An 18,123-nucleotide genomic window follows, 5' to 3' on the forward strand; every position below is an offset into this window, starting at 1 on the left:
GCATTTCCTCTACCCACAGTAGATGAGATGATCAAGAGATTGAGAAAGGCCAAATATATCAGCACACTGGACCTATGCAAAGGCTATTAGCAAGTTTCCCTCAGACCTCAACATAAGGATAAAACTGCCTTCTCTACACTAGAAGGTATATACTAATTCATGGTGTTACCCATTGGGCTTCATTGGGCGCCTGCGACATTCCAGCTGATAATGAATACTGTCCTGAAATCCCATGAAATCCCATGAAAATTACGCTGCCGCCTTAATCGATGATATGGTCACCCATAGTCCTACCTGGGAATCACACATAAAGCACCTCCAAACCATTCTTTGTGCCTTGAGAGCCACTGTTGGACTTAAGGTAAACCCATCTATGAGGCATTTAGCCACCAGAAAAATAAAATATTAGGGAGAGGGCCACATACGACCCCAATCAGAAAATGTGGTTGCTATATCTAAGATATGCTTTCATACAACTAAGAGAGACCTCAGGGCCTTCATTGGTCTCATTGGATACTACAGATGATTCATCCCTTGGGTCTTTGACTTGGCGGCCCTCTTCACTGATCTCTTTAAAAAATCCAGAGAGGCAGAAAAAGGAATTAAAACATCCTTCCCAGTCTACTGTAAATGTCTTTCTGAAGTTGAAATGCTCCCTTACTGCAGAACTCCTGCTTATGTGCCCTGATTATACTCAACCCTTTGTTCTCCAAACAGGCATTTCTGGTGTAGGTCTTGGGGCTGTCTTGTCGCAGACTGATAATACAGGAAAGGAGCGGCCTATAGTATATATCAGCCAAAAGTTATTCCACCAGGAACAAAACTATGCAGTAATCGAAATGGAAGCCCTGGCAATTAAATGGGCCATAGAGCCCTTACAATATTATTTGGAAGGCCAGGAGTTTTCTCTATATACAGACCATGCTCCCTTGAATGGATGTCCCGTAATTAAGGAAATAATGATCGAACACTAAGATGGTTCTTGTCCCTACAACCCTTTCGATTTCATACCTATCACTGAATGGGGGTAGAAAAGACTAATGCTGGCTATCTCTCAAGATATCCTCAGGTGTTATTTGTTACTCGTAAGAAAGTAAGGAAGTGGAGATGTGAGGAAGAGGTTCCTGAACCATATCACTTACCTAACTCTGGGGTGTGCTCTCCTGTTACTCGTGGCCATCCATATTTCTGTGTACAGAAATAGAAACTAACCATAAGAAGGGAATTGAACTACAAGCAGCAAGAAACAGTAAAGATGGAATATTCTGTTTTGGGACAGAGAGGCAGGGCCACGGCTATTAAAGACCAATCATCAGAAACAAAGGGTGCAGACAACAGAAGGACTCTGAGGAGAGCCTCATCTGACAAATGGAGAACGGCAAGGATGCGAGAAAGAGGCATAGCCCTGGTGAGCAGAGGAAACGCTGAGACACTGAAGCCCGAAGCCAAGAGGAGGTCGTCATCAACCACGACACTTCCGACTTCCACTGGTGTTGGTGACCTGCTTTATCAATTATATTCAAACATCTTACTTTCTGTTCTTTCTTTCTCTGAGGCCACTGGTGGCGCTACCTATGGGAGGACCTAAAAGGAAAGGCTAGAGATAGAGAGCCATCATTAAGAACTTCACCTATCCCTGAAATACCTATCAAACCCTCAAAATTCAGAAACCAACTCAGTCTCCAGGTCAATAGATTCACCCATCCCTCTTACATGGATTAAAATCATGTCAGCGCTATGCCGGCTTGCTCTAAGTTCATATAGCATGAGCTGTAGCTGGCCTCACCTCATTCCCCTTGCACCATATCATAGCACTGACACCTTGCCATCTTCCAGTCCCAACTCCTGGTGATAGTATTGTTCTTTTACGTGATTCTCGCCCACTTTACAATTGAATGGATGCCTATCTAAACTTGATGGTTCATTCCCAGGGCCTGCCTACCACCTTGAAGGCAGGAGGCAATAACCAGTATGACTGCTTTCCCCCCTTCATCTCCCCACCTTACATACCCCATATCCTTCCCAATTTCCATCTCCCCAGGCTCTTCCCTCATCCCATCTCCATCACTATCCTCTTCCTAAAAGTGTGTGTCCCCGTATTTCCTTCCCTGCTGTCCACCATGTTGCAAATATTTTCAGAGTTCTAATAATACCGGCAAGCTGTCTCACATCTGCCATCCTCATAAATGAATACCATATCAGTCACTCTGCCCCTCATCTCTCGCTACCCTTTGTACACCCTCAACAGGGAAATTCCAGCTTTTCCTGATTTTCTCTGATCCACCCAGCATTCTTTCCTCTTTTGGGCCGTCTGGGTCCTCCCTATATTCACCATTACCCTATTTCCTTCCAGCCTCACGTCTTGTAGTTGTAATCTGTGATGCATCTTTGCCCCCACTACATCTGGCACCCGGAAGGTCCAAAAAAACATAATGAACAATATGGCTTCAAACAAGCCTGTCTCTGAGGCAGAAGTGCATGCATGCAATTATCTTTTGCAGCATTACCACTATAATGTCATTTCTGATGTCCTCCAATTTCCCTTTTACTCTCACAAATCCATCCACTTCCCTCCTAACAAACTCTTCAACCGCTCAGCTTCTATAGGGGGAAAACACTTTCTACAGAACACTATCCCTGCCAGTCTCTCTGCAATGTTTACTGACGACAACCTTCTCTCCACCAATATCAGTGGTTCTAATTTTTCCACTGGCAGCCTCGACATCATCCCCTCCAAAGCTAGCTCTGTGCCCAGGGAGGTCAATGTTGTTGCCGTCCCTTCAGTTTTCCCTGGTGCCTGCAGGATACTTAACTCCTACGCTCCGGGCTGCATCGCCATCAGTTGTGCACACTCACTATACCCTCAGGCCTAGCCTACAAAAAGGGAGTTGTCAAGATATTGTCTGATCTGATCTGCTACCTCCCTCACCATCCATCAAGGAAATTGCTGAACCTTTCTAAAACAGCTAAGGCCACTGGGAACCGCATTGGAATTGCCTTGCCACAAAATAATTGCTCCTGAACTGGATTCCCAACAGTGAAAAATCTGCTGGGTGAATCAGCAGTCATGTGAAAGCTGACTGTATGTGTGTGTTTTCCATTTCTGCTGTGATCCAGCTGTTCCTTATCATGGCAATTGCTTCGCCAGTGCTCGTTTAGCACACTGAGGTTTCTTCAGCCGCTATGATTTAATTCACCAAATCTACCTTAGGCCATGACAAATGATGAATCATCCGGTATTCACCTTTTTTATCTCTTTGACAGCACACCTGAATATCATCAGGTCCTGGATCAGCATCTCCTAAAAGGGTTCCTCCATCCTGCTTACCACCACTTCCTTCTGCAGCTGCCTTACCCAATATGTTAGAACTGTCTGATGGACTTATGGGAACCTGAAACAGCCTCCTTTGTTGTAGATCCAGCATACTCACACTGTTTCTATTCTGTATTTAGGACTCACCCCCATCCTGTAGTGCCTGTAAGGGCCCAAGTGGTAACGGTAACCCACTTGCTGTGTAGACAGCCATTGTTGACCTTGTTAGAGTCATGTACTGTAACCATTGCTCTTGGTGATTTCATCACATGATTTGTACAGGTCTAAGTTCCTCCTTGTTCTGTACTCATTGTGTCTAATCCACACTATTCCTCTGAAACTGATGTTTGCCATCCTAATGAAGTTTCTATCATTGTTTGCCTTGCCCTGTGCCACTTTCCCAGCCTCTGTTTCCGTCATCCCTTATTTCACTTCTTAAAAGACTCTCATCACTCCGGCACTCCCTTTCTGCACTGGTTCCCCTCGTGTAGAAGCGATGTTCAATATAACGCCCTGATCTCCATTGTCCCTTTCACCCACTTGCATCTCCCCTTGCTGTCTGGCTCTTTCTCTTCCATCCCCCGCTGTCCTGTTGTCGTGATATGGGCCCAGAGTTATGAAAAGTGGCGCTGCACCTAGTGCAGCACCACTTTTCTTACACCCCTTAGCACCTTCCTAATGCCACCATGTGTGCACCGTATTTAAAATACGGTGCAACATGGTGGTAGTCAGGGGGACTGACGTCATAATTTTTTACGTTAGTCCGGTGCTTTGCAAGACTAGTGTCAAAAACTTTGAAGCTAATCCTGGAAAGCACCCAGAGGCCCATTGAACACAATGGAAGCCTCTTTTTAACACCTGCACTTAGCAGTCATTAAAACAATGCTGATAAAAATGACACAAAGTAACCTCAGAGATTCCTTTGCGCCATTTTTACAGCCCCCTAGCGCCAGAACACCCCCCCCTTGCATACATTATGCCTGGGGCAGACATAATGTGGTGCAAGGGGTTACAAAGTTACGCAATGCAAGCATTGCGCCACTTTGTAAATATGGCGCAGCGTTTTCGCCTTTCCAACGCCTCATTAGCATTGAAAAATGACACTAGTGTGGCATTGGAATGGCGCTAGGCCGACATTAATCTGGGCCATGGTTTCTAGAATTCCTACTACTTCAACTGTAATTGCTCAAATTGACCCTGTTGCCACTTTTGCATCCTGTCAGGCCTCCTCCTATCTTCACCTTCTTGATCCCAACACTCATCCATCTGCTCTTTCTCCCCAGTTGCCAACCTTTCTCCCACAAATTCACCGCCAGACTCTGCAACCTGTGTTTGCAGTGACTTCATCCATCTTGGTCTCTTGTTCCCTGCATCATACTTCTCGGACCTCACTCCCACTACAGTTGCCTCTTCTATCTGCTGTGTCTTCTTCACAACCAATGCATGCTGCAGTTCAATGCCCATCTTCCTTATCTTCCACTCCTGCTCCCTTCTGATCCTTCCATTCCTCTGTCTTACTGCATCCTTGGTACCACCACCACAGATGACATTCTCTACCCCTCCTCTACCACTGTTGGTAGCAGCTCACCTTCCTCATCCATACTCTCCTCCTCTGTTCAGAACCCCCTTAGCAGCCACACCAGTTCAGTACCCATCGCAATGCAGCCCCATGACTCATTAGTGGTCCTCCTTCCAACAGTGGGTCTCTGGCACTCTTGCCATAAACTGCCTGCCTGTACTGGCTTCATCCCTCTTGGCTCCAATGCCTCTCTCTCTTCTACACAGCCCTCACTCCATTCCTTGCCGCCACCACTCACCATCCTTTTTATGCTACCATCACCTCTCTGTACAATCTGTTTCTCCATGTTGGGTTCTTCATTCTCCTCTAAATGAACATACTTGCTGAGGTGCATACCCCATTTTCCCACCCAACACAAAACTAGGGGGAACCCTATAACCCTAACCTGCCCAGGGTAAATACAACATAAAAAGGCAAAAAATGACAGGTAGGGACAAATTTAGTACTAAGTTATAAGAACAGTCCTTAATTCTGTTACTTCTGGCTTTGTTTCTTTTTCATATTTATTTCAAAAAGAATTTAATATAGCAAAAAGGATCTATGGTGATATAATACAAAACTTAAAACACATTACATAAATACGTGTACACAAAATATTACTCACAATACACAAACCATGAATTACATATAAAAATTTTAACAATATAAAAAAAGAGAAGAAACCATCTTGAGGTGGTGCCCTACGTATTAGAAATGTGGTCACTATTATGTCACTCCACATGTGATCCACTGTTATTTGCTAAGCCACTGGGCTTTTCGTGCACTTAACTATCACTGCCTTGTGTATTTCTTTCACACAAGCGTGATATCGTGCATCTCAATCCTTACAATATAGTCCATTAATTAGCAAGCCCAGTCCACTTGCAATACAAAGAGGTCAACGCGTTTCGGCCAACTTATTTAAGGCCTCATCAGGACTGGAGAAGGGCAATCATAGTTCTAGAAAAACAATCAAACAAACCTATATCAGGTATACATTCATATATACGTTAAATAAACAAATAAAGGTGTATATTACATGCCAACAGAAAATTTAATATTATAATATTACCCAGAGGAGTAATTAGATTCGGTCTAAGAGTATCTGTGGTGAGCGTTTTGTTTGTCACAGTAAGATATAAAGGTATCATTAGTTTGCTTGCTAAGGAGGTAATTTATTTTTTAAAATGGAGCTAATATTCTCTTGATAAAAGCTTTATATAATATCAAATTTTCTGTTGGCATGTAATATACACCTTTATTTGTTTATTTAACGTATATATGAATGTATACCTGATATAGGTTTGTTTGATTGTTTTTCTAGAACTATGATTGCCCTTCTCCAGTCCTGATGAGGCCATAAATAAGTTGGCCGAAACGCGTTGACCTCTTTGTATTGTAAGTGGACTGGACTTGCTAATTAATGGACTATATTGTAAGGATTGAGATGCACGATATCACGCTTGTGTGAAAGAAATACACAAGGCAGTGATAGTTAAGTGCACGAAAAGCCCAGTGGCTTAGCAAATAACAGTGGATCACATGTGGAGTGACATAATAGTGACCACATTTCTAATACGTAGGGCACCACCTCAAGATGGTTTCTTCTCTTTTTTTATATTGTTAAAATTTTTATATGTAATTCATGGTTTGTGTATTGTGAGTAATATTTTGTGTACACGTATTTATGTAATGTGTTTTAAGTTTTGTATTATATCACCATAGATCCTTTTTGCTAAATTAAATTCTTTTTGAAATAAATATCAAAAAGAAATAAACCCAGAAGTAACAGAATTAAGGACTGTTCATATAACTTAGTACAAAATTTGTCCCTACCTGTCATTTTTTGCCTTTTTATGCCATTTTCCCACCCAGGCTCACCTGACGTGGTTTCTATGCCATCCTGTCCACAGTGTAATCTCTACATCCTTTCTCTTGCCCATCTTCACCTGAACCTTCCCCCTTAATGCCTTATTTCTGAATTCAGGGGACTGCAGCTTGGACGCCAATCCTCAGTGGCTTCCCTGATAAAATGAACACTCTAATTGTATCAAGATTGAATAGAGGTAAAGAGGAACCTGGCTAATAGAATTCAGTTAATTATACAATGCATGATTCTATGCTGTTCTTACGTGCCCCATGCATGGTTTCCCTAAAAGTACACTAATGCAGAAATTCAAAATCCTTCTCAATCGTAGCCATGTCGACTGATGACCCATCCTTTAAGACCCAAAACATGAAATCGGTCTCATAAACAACAAGTGGATAACCAACTGGTCGGCTTTATCTGATTTGAAGATAACTAACCAAACCACAGCAAATAGGGTGTCAACCCAGGCAAAGCTATATCACACTGAAACATAATAGTTCCTAATAAACGTCTTCCTGCTGCAAAGGTCTAGGCAGGTGTTGGTTCTGGTAGCCTCAAAGGGTAAGCATTTTTTGCCAATCCGAGGGCACCCCTTTACACCGCAGCCTTCAGCTTACCAAACCCATGGATGCAACCTTAAACTATCTATCTGATCCCTAGGTCAGTAGCAAAATATCTTCGGCATTGTAAGACGTTTTCACTGACCACCATATTTAGCAGGACGTCTCTGCTGTCTATTCTTATAAGCTTTTACCACATCACGATTGGAGTCCATTAAGGGGGTCCAGGTAATCAATGTTATGTATACACTTCAGAGTATCTATATAGAAATGCTCACTGACTTTTTAAGGAGTTTTTCTTGACAAATCATGATAAGCATTTTTGAAATACTGTCCTCCAGGAAACTGCTGACTGCCTGTGCTTAAGGTATACTCAGATCGCTCTGGAGGTCGACTCTTGCCTGATGAAATACCACACATTAGTTGACCTGGAATAATGTCATGTGGATGGCCTCATGTTTTGCTGGGGACACCTAAATCCACCTGATTCCCTCAGTGAATCACTAATGTAAATTGAATACAGGACTGGGGCTAGTAGCTGGGCCTGTCTGCCTCTGTTATTACAAAAACTTTCTTAGAAAGAGATACGTATAATTAGCTAAAGATGAATCTGAATATCACTGTACAGATATCTCACAACTTGGAGAATCCAGAGTGGAGCACCAAAATCAGTTGCCTTTCTCCAGAGTCTTGCTCCATTGACCTTGTCAAATGGAGATAAACAATTGGCAAATGCAGAACTTAATAGGGGAGTTCTAGATCTAACAACATGTAATGCCACAGTAGGTTATGGCACCATATAGTAGGTAGTCAAGATTCATTCTCTAGATTCAATCTCCAAGGTCTAATACATGATAAGTCACACACTCTTCCGCTCAATACTTAAATGATCTAGACTGAGATATTAAGGTGTTACATTTTTGTTTTTATTCTTATTCACTACCTAGCACAGCTGTGTTGGCAGTGGTGGTGGATATTTCAGTCACCTTTAACCATAGCAATAAGTTCAGTGACAGTAGATATTTGGTATGACTCTGGAATATCCATCAGCACTACAAACAGAATAAACAAAATTAAATTCCACCCATTTGCTATTTCACTACTCAAAGGTATATTGAATTGAACGTATCAAATCATATATGTGCAGCATAGTATTAATGGTGTTTGTTTTTTATTCTCTAGGGCAAAAGATAACCCAGCTCCTCACCCAATTCTGAACTCTCTGTCTGTCCTGTTTTGCTATCACCAAGGAACGGTTGTCAAAGGGTCTTTTCTGCTCACATTGGTGAGAGTTCCAAGGATTATTTTCATGGGTCTTCTTAACCTCCTGAAGGAGAAGGTAGGTTCTTGATAATAATTTCGCTTTTCAATTTTATGGCAGAAGATTAGATTTTTGAAAGCCACTATGTAATGTGAGTCAGTAGTCTGAACATATATAGGCTTGAAAGTTATTTTGCCCATTTGTTTCTGCAGACTAAATTGTGAGTTGTTTTTAGCAGTGAAGTAAAAAGTTATTTTCCTACTGCATCCTAAATTGACTAAATTGTGAGTTGTTTTTAGCAGCGAAGTAAAAAGTTATTTTCCTACTGCCTCCTAAAATAACCTGCAGAAATTAATTCAGTTAAAATATGAACAAATCCCGTTGCAAAAACATGGGATGAGCTCAGATACACATAAAAACACAATGTAAAAAATTCATGCTGCATGAATGTTTGAAGGATCAGTTCACTTAAAGAGAACTTGCTCCCAAAGTACCTATGCCCTCTGTTAAACAGTAAGGCACACATAAGAAAAATATACCCAATTCAAAAGGAAAATGCAAGTGTTATTTATGAGCATATGCGTGTTCCTTGTGCACTAAAGAAATGCATATCTTACTCTTATCCTACCAGTGGTCACAAACATGTTGGCCTATTCAGGAGAGTGTCAGAATAGTGATTAAGGGTATTAATTGAAAATGATGGATTACATCTACGCATTGGTGTATTCAGTACCAATTGCGGTGAGTCCTATCCAGATTACTCTAGTACATAAATGCTCTTGATCTAACCTAGCGTAATTCTGGGATTTTACCTTGTCAAATTAGTTTTCCTAGAACCATGTTTGATGACTGCATTTCTGAAAGGGAGGACAAGCCTGCTGTTTCCTCTTATTTCATTTCACAATATTAGAGCAAGCATGCTTATCTGCCCCTTGGAGAACTGTGAAGCCAGGTGCGGTTCTACACAGCTCCTGATAATACTCATACTTGTGAGGAAGACCGGTCTTTTTTTCAGTCTTCCTCAGGGCACTTCAAACCAAAGCAAAGCTCTCAATTTGTCACTGCTTAGGGGACTTCATTCAAGGTGAAACACAGTAAAGGGACATTCATAGTGAAACACTAAACCAACAACTGCTGTAAGCAGTTACAACAGAGCACATGATATCTTCAGGATAATTCTTGCTTATTGTCTCATGGGATTTAGAGTCTGCCTTCTTGAATGAGGATGCCGAACAGCATGTTTCTCTGCATTTAGACTAGATAAACATGCCTCCTCATACAAACAGATACTTGCTTTCAATCTCCTTACTTCTGAATGCCCAAACTCCTAAATTCATAAAAACGCCACTCACCTTGCTGCTTTTGGTAGTGGCTGATGCTAATGACCTTTTATGTTTATCGGGCGGAGGGAATGAGAAGCAATAGCTGGGGATACTGCCAGCTTCCCATTCTAATTTTACCAAGAGAGGACACTCCTGTTATTATTGTTCCTTTTCACTTACGTCCCAAAGACCATTGTGGTGGGGTAGAGAACCCTGGCATCTCATAGATTATATAAAAGGATCCACACCAACTACCATCAGTACTAGTACCACCAGTGGCATGCTTCATCATCGGATCCTCACCCACTGCACCTAGTGTGTGGGGGCGGGCTCAATGCTGTTTGTAAGCAGAGTTCTTATTGCTAAGGGATCTGTGGTAAAAATTGCCTGCAGGTTTCTCCTATCACAGCTTATTTGATTTCTTTATTCTGCATACCTTTGACAAGATTAAAAACATCTAAGAGAGGATGTTAGTAGGGTATACTATGTACCCAAATATCTTAGGTCAGCATGTTTCAGCCATATTAGGTTGCCCCGAAGGGTCAGAGGCATTCTTCAGGACTGAGGGCCTCATTATGACATTAGCGGTAAATGCCGCCTACCGCCTTGGTGACGGCTGCCAACATACCGTCGCCGTGGCTACCAGCCACCAACCGCATTATGACAGTCGACGGAATACCGCCAGAAGGCTGGCGGTATTCCGTCGACGGTCATGGCGGCAGACTGCGGTAAGGTGGCACTGCTGCCAGCAACAGCGCCACGTCAGCAAAACACCGCCTACTGTATCATGAGCCATGATACAGCCTGGCGGTGTTTTGCTGGCGGGCGCAGCGCCGTGTCCCGTCTCCTGACGGAGGACCCCCTGTAAACAGGTGAGTTGGGTTCTCCGACAGGAGAGGGGGGTGTGGGGTGTTGTGTACATGTGTGGGGGTGTTGTGTTCCTGTTTTTGTATGCATGCATGCGGGTGTGAGCATGTGGAATGCGTGCGTGAATGAATGAATGTGAGTGTACGTGTATGTTGTGTGTTGTGAATGTGTGTGTGCTACAATGTATGTTAATGTGTGTTGCAGGGTGTGGGTATGTATGTGTGTGTGTGTGCGTGGGTGGATGTGGGTATGCGTGTGTGTATGAGTGTGTATGTGTGCGCGTGTGTGGATGTTGGGGGCTCGGGAGGGAGAGGGTGGGGGAGGACTCTGGGGAGGGGGGCAGGGGAGACCCCTATCAGTGCCAGGGAAGGAAGGAGTTCCCTGGCGCTGCTAGTGCCTACCGCAATGGTTTTCAGGCGGTAGATTTGCCACGAAAACCATGGCAGTAGGCGGGGTCATAATCCTGAGGGTGGGATTGTGACGGCCGCCTGGCTGGAGACCGAAGTCTCCAGTCCAGAGGCTGTTACCACCCTGGCGGATGGAGTGGTACATTGGCGGTTTGGCTTGAGCCAAACCACCAATGTCATAATTTGGGAAAAAGTACCGCCAGCCTGTTGGCAGTACCTTTCCCCAAATTACCACCGTCCGCCAGGGTCGTATTGACCCCTTGAGTTTCCTCTAGGTCATGTGGCACTCACAAACTCAAACACATGCATAACATTACAAACCATTACTCAAGAATCTTCCTATTTATGTCTGGAATGATACATAAAAAGAAACAGACATTAATTAGTGTTTTTTTACGCTCATTGTGTATTGTTGCATACAGTTTGTTTTCGCCAAATGAAGTATTCATGTAATCTTTTACTTTCATTGGTGAGCACTTATGTTAGTCCCACACGAAGCAGTGAGCAGTAAGAACACTCCTTGTCAAATAATGTTGTGATTGATGTACAATCATGTGGAAACACACCCTCATGGAAGAAAAATAAACATCTAGACCTACACTGCCCATACGTATGTATTGCTCTATAGGGTCTCAGAGGTAGGCGGACCCTGTAGTCAAACAGTATGGGGAGAAGAATATTTGTTGTAAAGATGGCTCCTTTAGATTCAGTTAAGAAATGTAAAGTAATATAAGCGCCCGAGAAAAAAAATATGCCAGTAAGACTTACTTCATCAAGGGTTCACACCTGCTGGTATACCTAATAACATCATCCAAACCATGCATGTTAAAGGTCTGTCATGTATGGCAGAGTTTTTGAGCTTGTTCGTCAAAGCTCATGTGTATGCGTCATCGTGCTGCTCCATGCTACCTGGGATGTGTAATCCCAGTCTCGGCGAAACAGGGTGATCTGTGTTTCAGGAAAGGATGCACATGTATACATCAGAGTGAAACATGGGATTCATGGGAAATGTCACTCGATTTTGAGTTTCGGGCACAAGTGAATCATACTTCATAGGAAATTACACTCCATGTCACTTGACTCTAGAAATAGAGCGTGTGGAACGTGTGCCCCACCGCCGTGTGTCTATGTCGGTGTGTGGGGTTCCTGTTCGTTGTGGTCCAATTTCCTACTGTTGTGTTATAGCGAGGATATTAAAGTATACAAATCCTCCTTCCTGCATGTGAAAGTAATGTATTTCTTTTGCTATCATATCGATATTCCAATCTCTCATTGTCCACAATATCTTAGCATGACCCAGGAATGCTGGGAGATGGAGCACTTTTATGGAAGAGACTGTTCGGAGGGGCCTCATTGCTTTGCCTTTATTGTAACGGTGTCCCGACCCTTAGGGGCATATTTATACTCCGTTTGCGCCGATTGTGCGTCAACAATTTTGACGCACAATCAGCGCAAACGTTGCCTCGTATTTAAACTTTGACGCCCGAGCCCGTGGATGACAAAATTCCACCGTGTGCGTCATTTTTTGGATGCGGCAACCCGCCCTGCGTTAATGATATGCAAGGTATGCGTTCCCGTCCAAAAAATGGCTTAAACGGACGTGCGTCGTATTTATGCTTTTGGCCAAAAATGACGAACGGCCGGGAGGCGGAGCCAGAAAATGACGCACAGCCCGATTTGCGTCAAAAATTAACGCCTGGGTCAGGGTAGGCGTTAAAATGGGGCAAACACACCTGTATTTAATCAGAACACACAGAACAAACAGCAGAGCAGCAGAGCAGCAACAGGGAGCCATGGAGGTCATTCTAATCCAGCGTGCACGCCGACGCAGAGCCCAGCAGCAGCGACTACAACAACACCAGCAGGGACCCCAAAGGCAGCGCAGAAGGCAGGAGAGGATATTCCGTCCAAGAACAACCCTTCAGGGCCTCAGGGAATACGACATCATACAGAGGTACCGGTTGAGCTGGCAGGCCATTCAGCAGCTGCTGCGAAACATTGAACAGCAGTTGGCCCCCACTTTGGTGACACCCCACACCATACCAACAGAAACAAAGCTGCTTGCCGTACTCCACATGCAGGCAAGTGGCTCTTTTCAAACAACTGGTGCCCTGGTAGGCGGAATATCACAACCACCATTCTCCGCATTTCTGCCCAAAGTACTGGATGCCATCATTCGCCTGACACCCCGCCACATCTGCTTCCCTAACACACTGCAGAAGCAGCAGGAAACTAAACAGGGGTTCTACGCAATCAGTGGCTTCCCACACGTCCTTGGTGCAATTGACTGCACACATGTACGCCTTGTGTCACCTGCTGCAACTGAACACCTTTACTGCAACAGGAAGTACACACATTCAATCAACGTGCAGGCCATAGTCGATCACCAGGGATTGATCACCAACATCGTGGCTAAATATCCTGGGAGTGTCCATGACTCATTCATCTTCCGTCACTGCACCATCAACCAACACTTCCAGGATGGACGGTATGGCAATGGACTACTTGTTGGTAAGTACAAAAACCTACTTATATACACACTGCACAGCAACCCTCTAGGACAAACAACACATACACCACAATAGCAACATCTACACAGGAACACACTGAGGTCCTTACATCACTAGCCATGTTTCTTAAGTCACCATTGAACCTGTCACACATTGGATTTTACTGTACAGCCTAATGTGAAGACATTAATGAGTGTGGTTGCCGAAATGTCACCTTGCAAATTGTAAGTGTCCCAATGACCTTTACATTAATACATTGCATAAGCCTAAAGGTATGGGATGTCCAGGGTACTTTGATATGGACGTGTTAACAACACTTACAATTTAAACTCTACATTGAATTGTCAACTCACCCCAAGTGAAGACACAAGGACACCTGTATGACAAGTCACAATGCTAGGGAGGGCACACTGCACTGAAAATCCCAAAACATACTGATGACAAACGGTTAGCAGACAAACACTTGCTCAGCCAAGGAAACAACAAAATGCAGATGGTATAGCCTACAAGTATAGGATGTCACATCACTACGCAAAAGAGTCAAAGACAACACAAGACAACTACTGCCATGAAAGGTCTTTTCAATAGGGCCAGCTACATCAACATGATCCCATTCTTTTTCTCTTTCAGCTGATCAGGGGTATGGCATCCAGCCATGGATTATGACACCATTTGGCAACCCGAGTACTGCTGCAGAGCGTGCATACAACGAGGCCCATAAGAGGACACGCAGCATTGTCGAGCGGACCTTCGGCACCCTCAAGTCAAGGTTCCGCTGCCTCAACATCACTGGTGGTAGCCTCCTATATTCCCCCGAGATGGTCTGTAGGATCATCCTCACATGTGCAATATTGCACAACATTTGTGTCAAAAGGAACATTCCCCTCCTGGAACCAGACACATACATGCCTGAAGACGAGGAAGAGGAGGATGCTGCCCTGCAACAGGCGGGGGAACAACCAAACACGGCTGCTGGAGTGAGTAGGCGCCAACACATTGTGAACAATTTTTTTTAAATATTATCACCATCTCCACTTAATGAACTATTGTAAATAAACACTGATAACAAACACCACATCATGGTCTGGCTATTCATTTTGGCACACCTTTAGCTCTAAATATCAGAAGAGGAGTGTCGCCTCATGGAGCATTAATGTTATAACAATCAGGACACAGAAAAATACACTACAAATGTGATGCCTATCATACAACGGTCACATACACACACAATGTAAATGACTGACATCCTGTACAGTTCACCTTTGAAGGGCAATAGCTGAGGACAACACCTATTACACACATACATGTTGGAAACATGGTTCATCGCAGCATATGGCACACAACTAAAACATCATCACTCAACTAGGGGAAAACAGGCCTCATACATCAGGCAGTTGACATGCTTTTGCTTCAGGAACAGGAATGTATGACCAGACTCTTGGCAGCAGTAATTCCAACTACATACAATCTTTGCAATGACTATCTGTCACTAGAGTTACACATAAGCAGAATATACACAGCACAAGTGCCACACATATGACAAGCATCCAGCACATCACATCCCATCTACATGTCAACCCTTTTCTAAAAACCTTACACACCCATGCGCCTGGTCACACCCCACCTGTCTGAAGAGGTCCCTGGAATGCTGATATGTGTACCCTGAGATTCCCTCATCTACACACACACACTCACAAGAGTCATCCAGTGTGCCACACCCTTTCCTATGCCTACCATTGTCATAGTACCATCTCACTGCATGGACGTCAGCTCAAATAATACACTGGCTTGGAGTTTTTAAGGCCTCGTATCACCTGTAGATTGCTTCCCGTGTGAAAGGTACTGTAGGCCATTTTAAAGCAAATCTCATCCAACAGGACTTGTGTGAGAAGGTAGCCTCTTTCTAGCCTTGTTACCCCCACTTTTGGCCTGTTTGTGAGTGTATGTCAGGGTGTTTGTCACTGTTTTCACTGTCTCACTGGGATCCTGATAGCCAGGCCTCAGTGCTCATAGTGAAAACACCATGTTTTCAGTATGGTTGTTATGTGTCACTGGGATCCTGCTGGGCAGGACCCCAGTGCTCATAGGTTTGTGGCCTATATGTATGTGTCACTGGGACCCTGTCACACAGGGCCCCAGTGCTCTTAGGTGTGCATGTATATGTTCCCTGTGTGGTGCCTAACTGTCTCACTGAGGCTCTGCTAACCAGAACCTCAGTGGTTATGCTCTCTCATTACTTTTAAATTGTCACTAACAGGCTAGTGACCAATTTTACCAATTCACATTGGCTTACTGGAACACCCTTATAATTCCCTAGTTTATGGTACTAAGGTACCCAGGGTATTGGGGTTCCAGGAGATCCCTATGGGCTGCAGCATTTCGTTTGCCACCCATAGGGAGCTCTGACAATTCTTACACAGGCCTGCCACCGCAGCCTGAGTGAAATAACGTCCACGTTATTTCACAGCCATTTTACACTGCACTTAAGTAACTTATAAGTCACCTATATGTCTAACCTTTACCTGGTAAAGGTTAGGTGCAAAGTTACTTAGTGTGAGGGCACCCTGGCACTAGCCAAGGTGCCCCCACATTGTTCAGAGCCAATTCACTGAACTTTGTGAGTGCGGGGACACCATTACACGCGTGCACTACATATAGGTCACTACCTATATGTAGCTTCACCATGGTAACTCCGAATATGGCCATGTAACATGTCTATGATCATGGAATTGCCCCCTCTATGCCATCCTGGCATTGTTGGTACAATTCCATGATCCCAGTGGTCTGTAGCACAGACCCTGGTACTGCCAGACTGCCCTTCCTGGGGTTTCACTGCAGCTGCTGCTGCTGCCAACCCCTCAGACAGGCAGCTGCCCTCCTGGGGTCCAGCCAGGCCTGGCCCAGGATGGCAGAACAAAGAACTTCCTCTGAGAGAGGGTGTGACACCCTCTCCCTTTGGAAAATGGTGTGAAGGCAGGGGAGGAGTAGCCTCCCCCAGCCTCTGGAAATGCTTTGTTGGGCACAGATGTGCCCAATTCTGCATAAGCCAGTCTACACCGGTTCAGGGACCCCTTAGCCCCTGCTCTGGCGCGAAACTGGACAAAGGAAAGGGGAGTGACCACTCCCCTGACCTGCACCTCCCTTGGGAGGTGTCCAGAGCTCCTCCAGTGTGCTCCAGACCTCTGCCATCTTGGAAACAGAGGTGCTGCTGGCACACTGGACTGCTCTGAGTGGCCAGTGCCACCAGGTGACGTCAGAGACTCCTGCTGATAGGCTCCTTCAGGTGTTAGTAGCCTTTCCTCTCTCCTAGGTAGCCAAACCCTCTTTTCTGGCTATTTAGGGTCTCTGTCTCTGGGGAAACTTTAGATAACGAATGCATGAGCTCAGCCGAGTTCCTCTGCATCTCCCTCTTCACCTTCTGATAAGGAATCGACCGCTGACCGCGCTGGAAGCCTGCAAACCTGCAACATAGTAGCAAAGACGACTACTGCAACTCTGTAACGCTGATCCTGCCGCCTTCTCGACTGTTTTCCTGCTTGTGCATGCTGTGGGGTAGTCTGCCTCCTCTCTGCACCAGAAGCTCCGAAGAAATCTCCCGTGGGTCGACGGAATCTTCCCCCTGCAACCGCAGGCACCAAAAAGCTGCATTACCGGTCCCTTGGGTCTCCTCTCAGCACGACGAGCGAGGTCCCTCGAATCCAGCGACGCTGTCCAAGTGACCCCCACAGTCCAGTGACTCTTCTGCCCAAGTTTGGTGGAGGTAAGTCCTTGCATCACCTCGCTGGGCTGCATTGCTGGGAACCGCGACTTTGCAGCTACTCCGGCCCCTGTGCACGTCCGGCGGAAATCCTTCGTGCACAGCCAAGCCTGGGTCCACGGCACTCTAACCTGCATTGCACGACTTTCTAAGTTGGTCTCCGGCGACGTGGGACTCCTTTGTGCAACTTCGGCGAGCACCGTTTCACGCATCCTCGTAGTGCCTGTTTCTGGCACTTCTCCGGGTGCTACCTGCTTCAGTGAGGGCTCTTTGTCTTGCTCGACGTCCCCTCTCTTTGCAGGTCCAATTAGCGACCTCCTGGTCCCTCCTGGGCCCCAGCAGCGTCCAAAAACGCCAAACGCACGTTTTGCGTGTAGTAAGGCTTGTTGGCGTCCTTCCGGCGGAAAAACACTTCTGCACGACTCTCCAAGGCGAGAGGGATCCGTCCACCAAAGGGGAAGTCTCTAGCCCTTTTCGTTCCTGCAGAAACCTCAGCTTCTTCTGTCCAGTCGAAGCTTCTTTGCACCCGTAGCTGGCATTTCCTGGGCATCTGCCCATCTCCGACTTGCTTGTGACTTTTGGACTTGGTCCCCTTGTTCCACAGGTACCCTAGATTGGAAATCCACAGTTGTTGCATTGCTGGTTTGTGTCTTTCCTGCATTATTCCTCTAACACGACTCTTTTGTCCTTAGGGGAAC

General features: G+C 45.0%; 1 protein-coding gene across 1 annotated transcript in view; it reads left to right on the plus strand.

Annotated features, from left to right (window-relative positions):
* SLC44A3 (solute carrier family 44 member 3) overlaps positions 1 to 18,123 on the plus strand; it is a 556,605-nt gene that overhangs the window by 432,077 nt on the left and 106,405 nt on the right. Inside the window, exon 11 of the mRNA XM_069231480.1 lies at positions 8,484 to 8,640. Coding sequence (XP_069087581.1) covers positions 8,484 to 8,640 — 157 coding nt within the window. The remainder of the gene's footprint in view (positions 1 to 8,483; positions 8,641 to 18,123) is intronic.

This window comes from Pleurodeles waltl, chromosome 4_2 (genome assembly GCF_031143425.1).
Source record: "Pleurodeles waltl isolate 20211129_DDA chromosome 4_2, aPleWal1.hap1.20221129, whole genome shotgun sequence".
Classification (NCBI taxonomy): Eukaryota; Metazoa; Chordata; class Amphibia; order Caudata; family Salamandridae; genus Pleurodeles; species Pleurodeles waltl.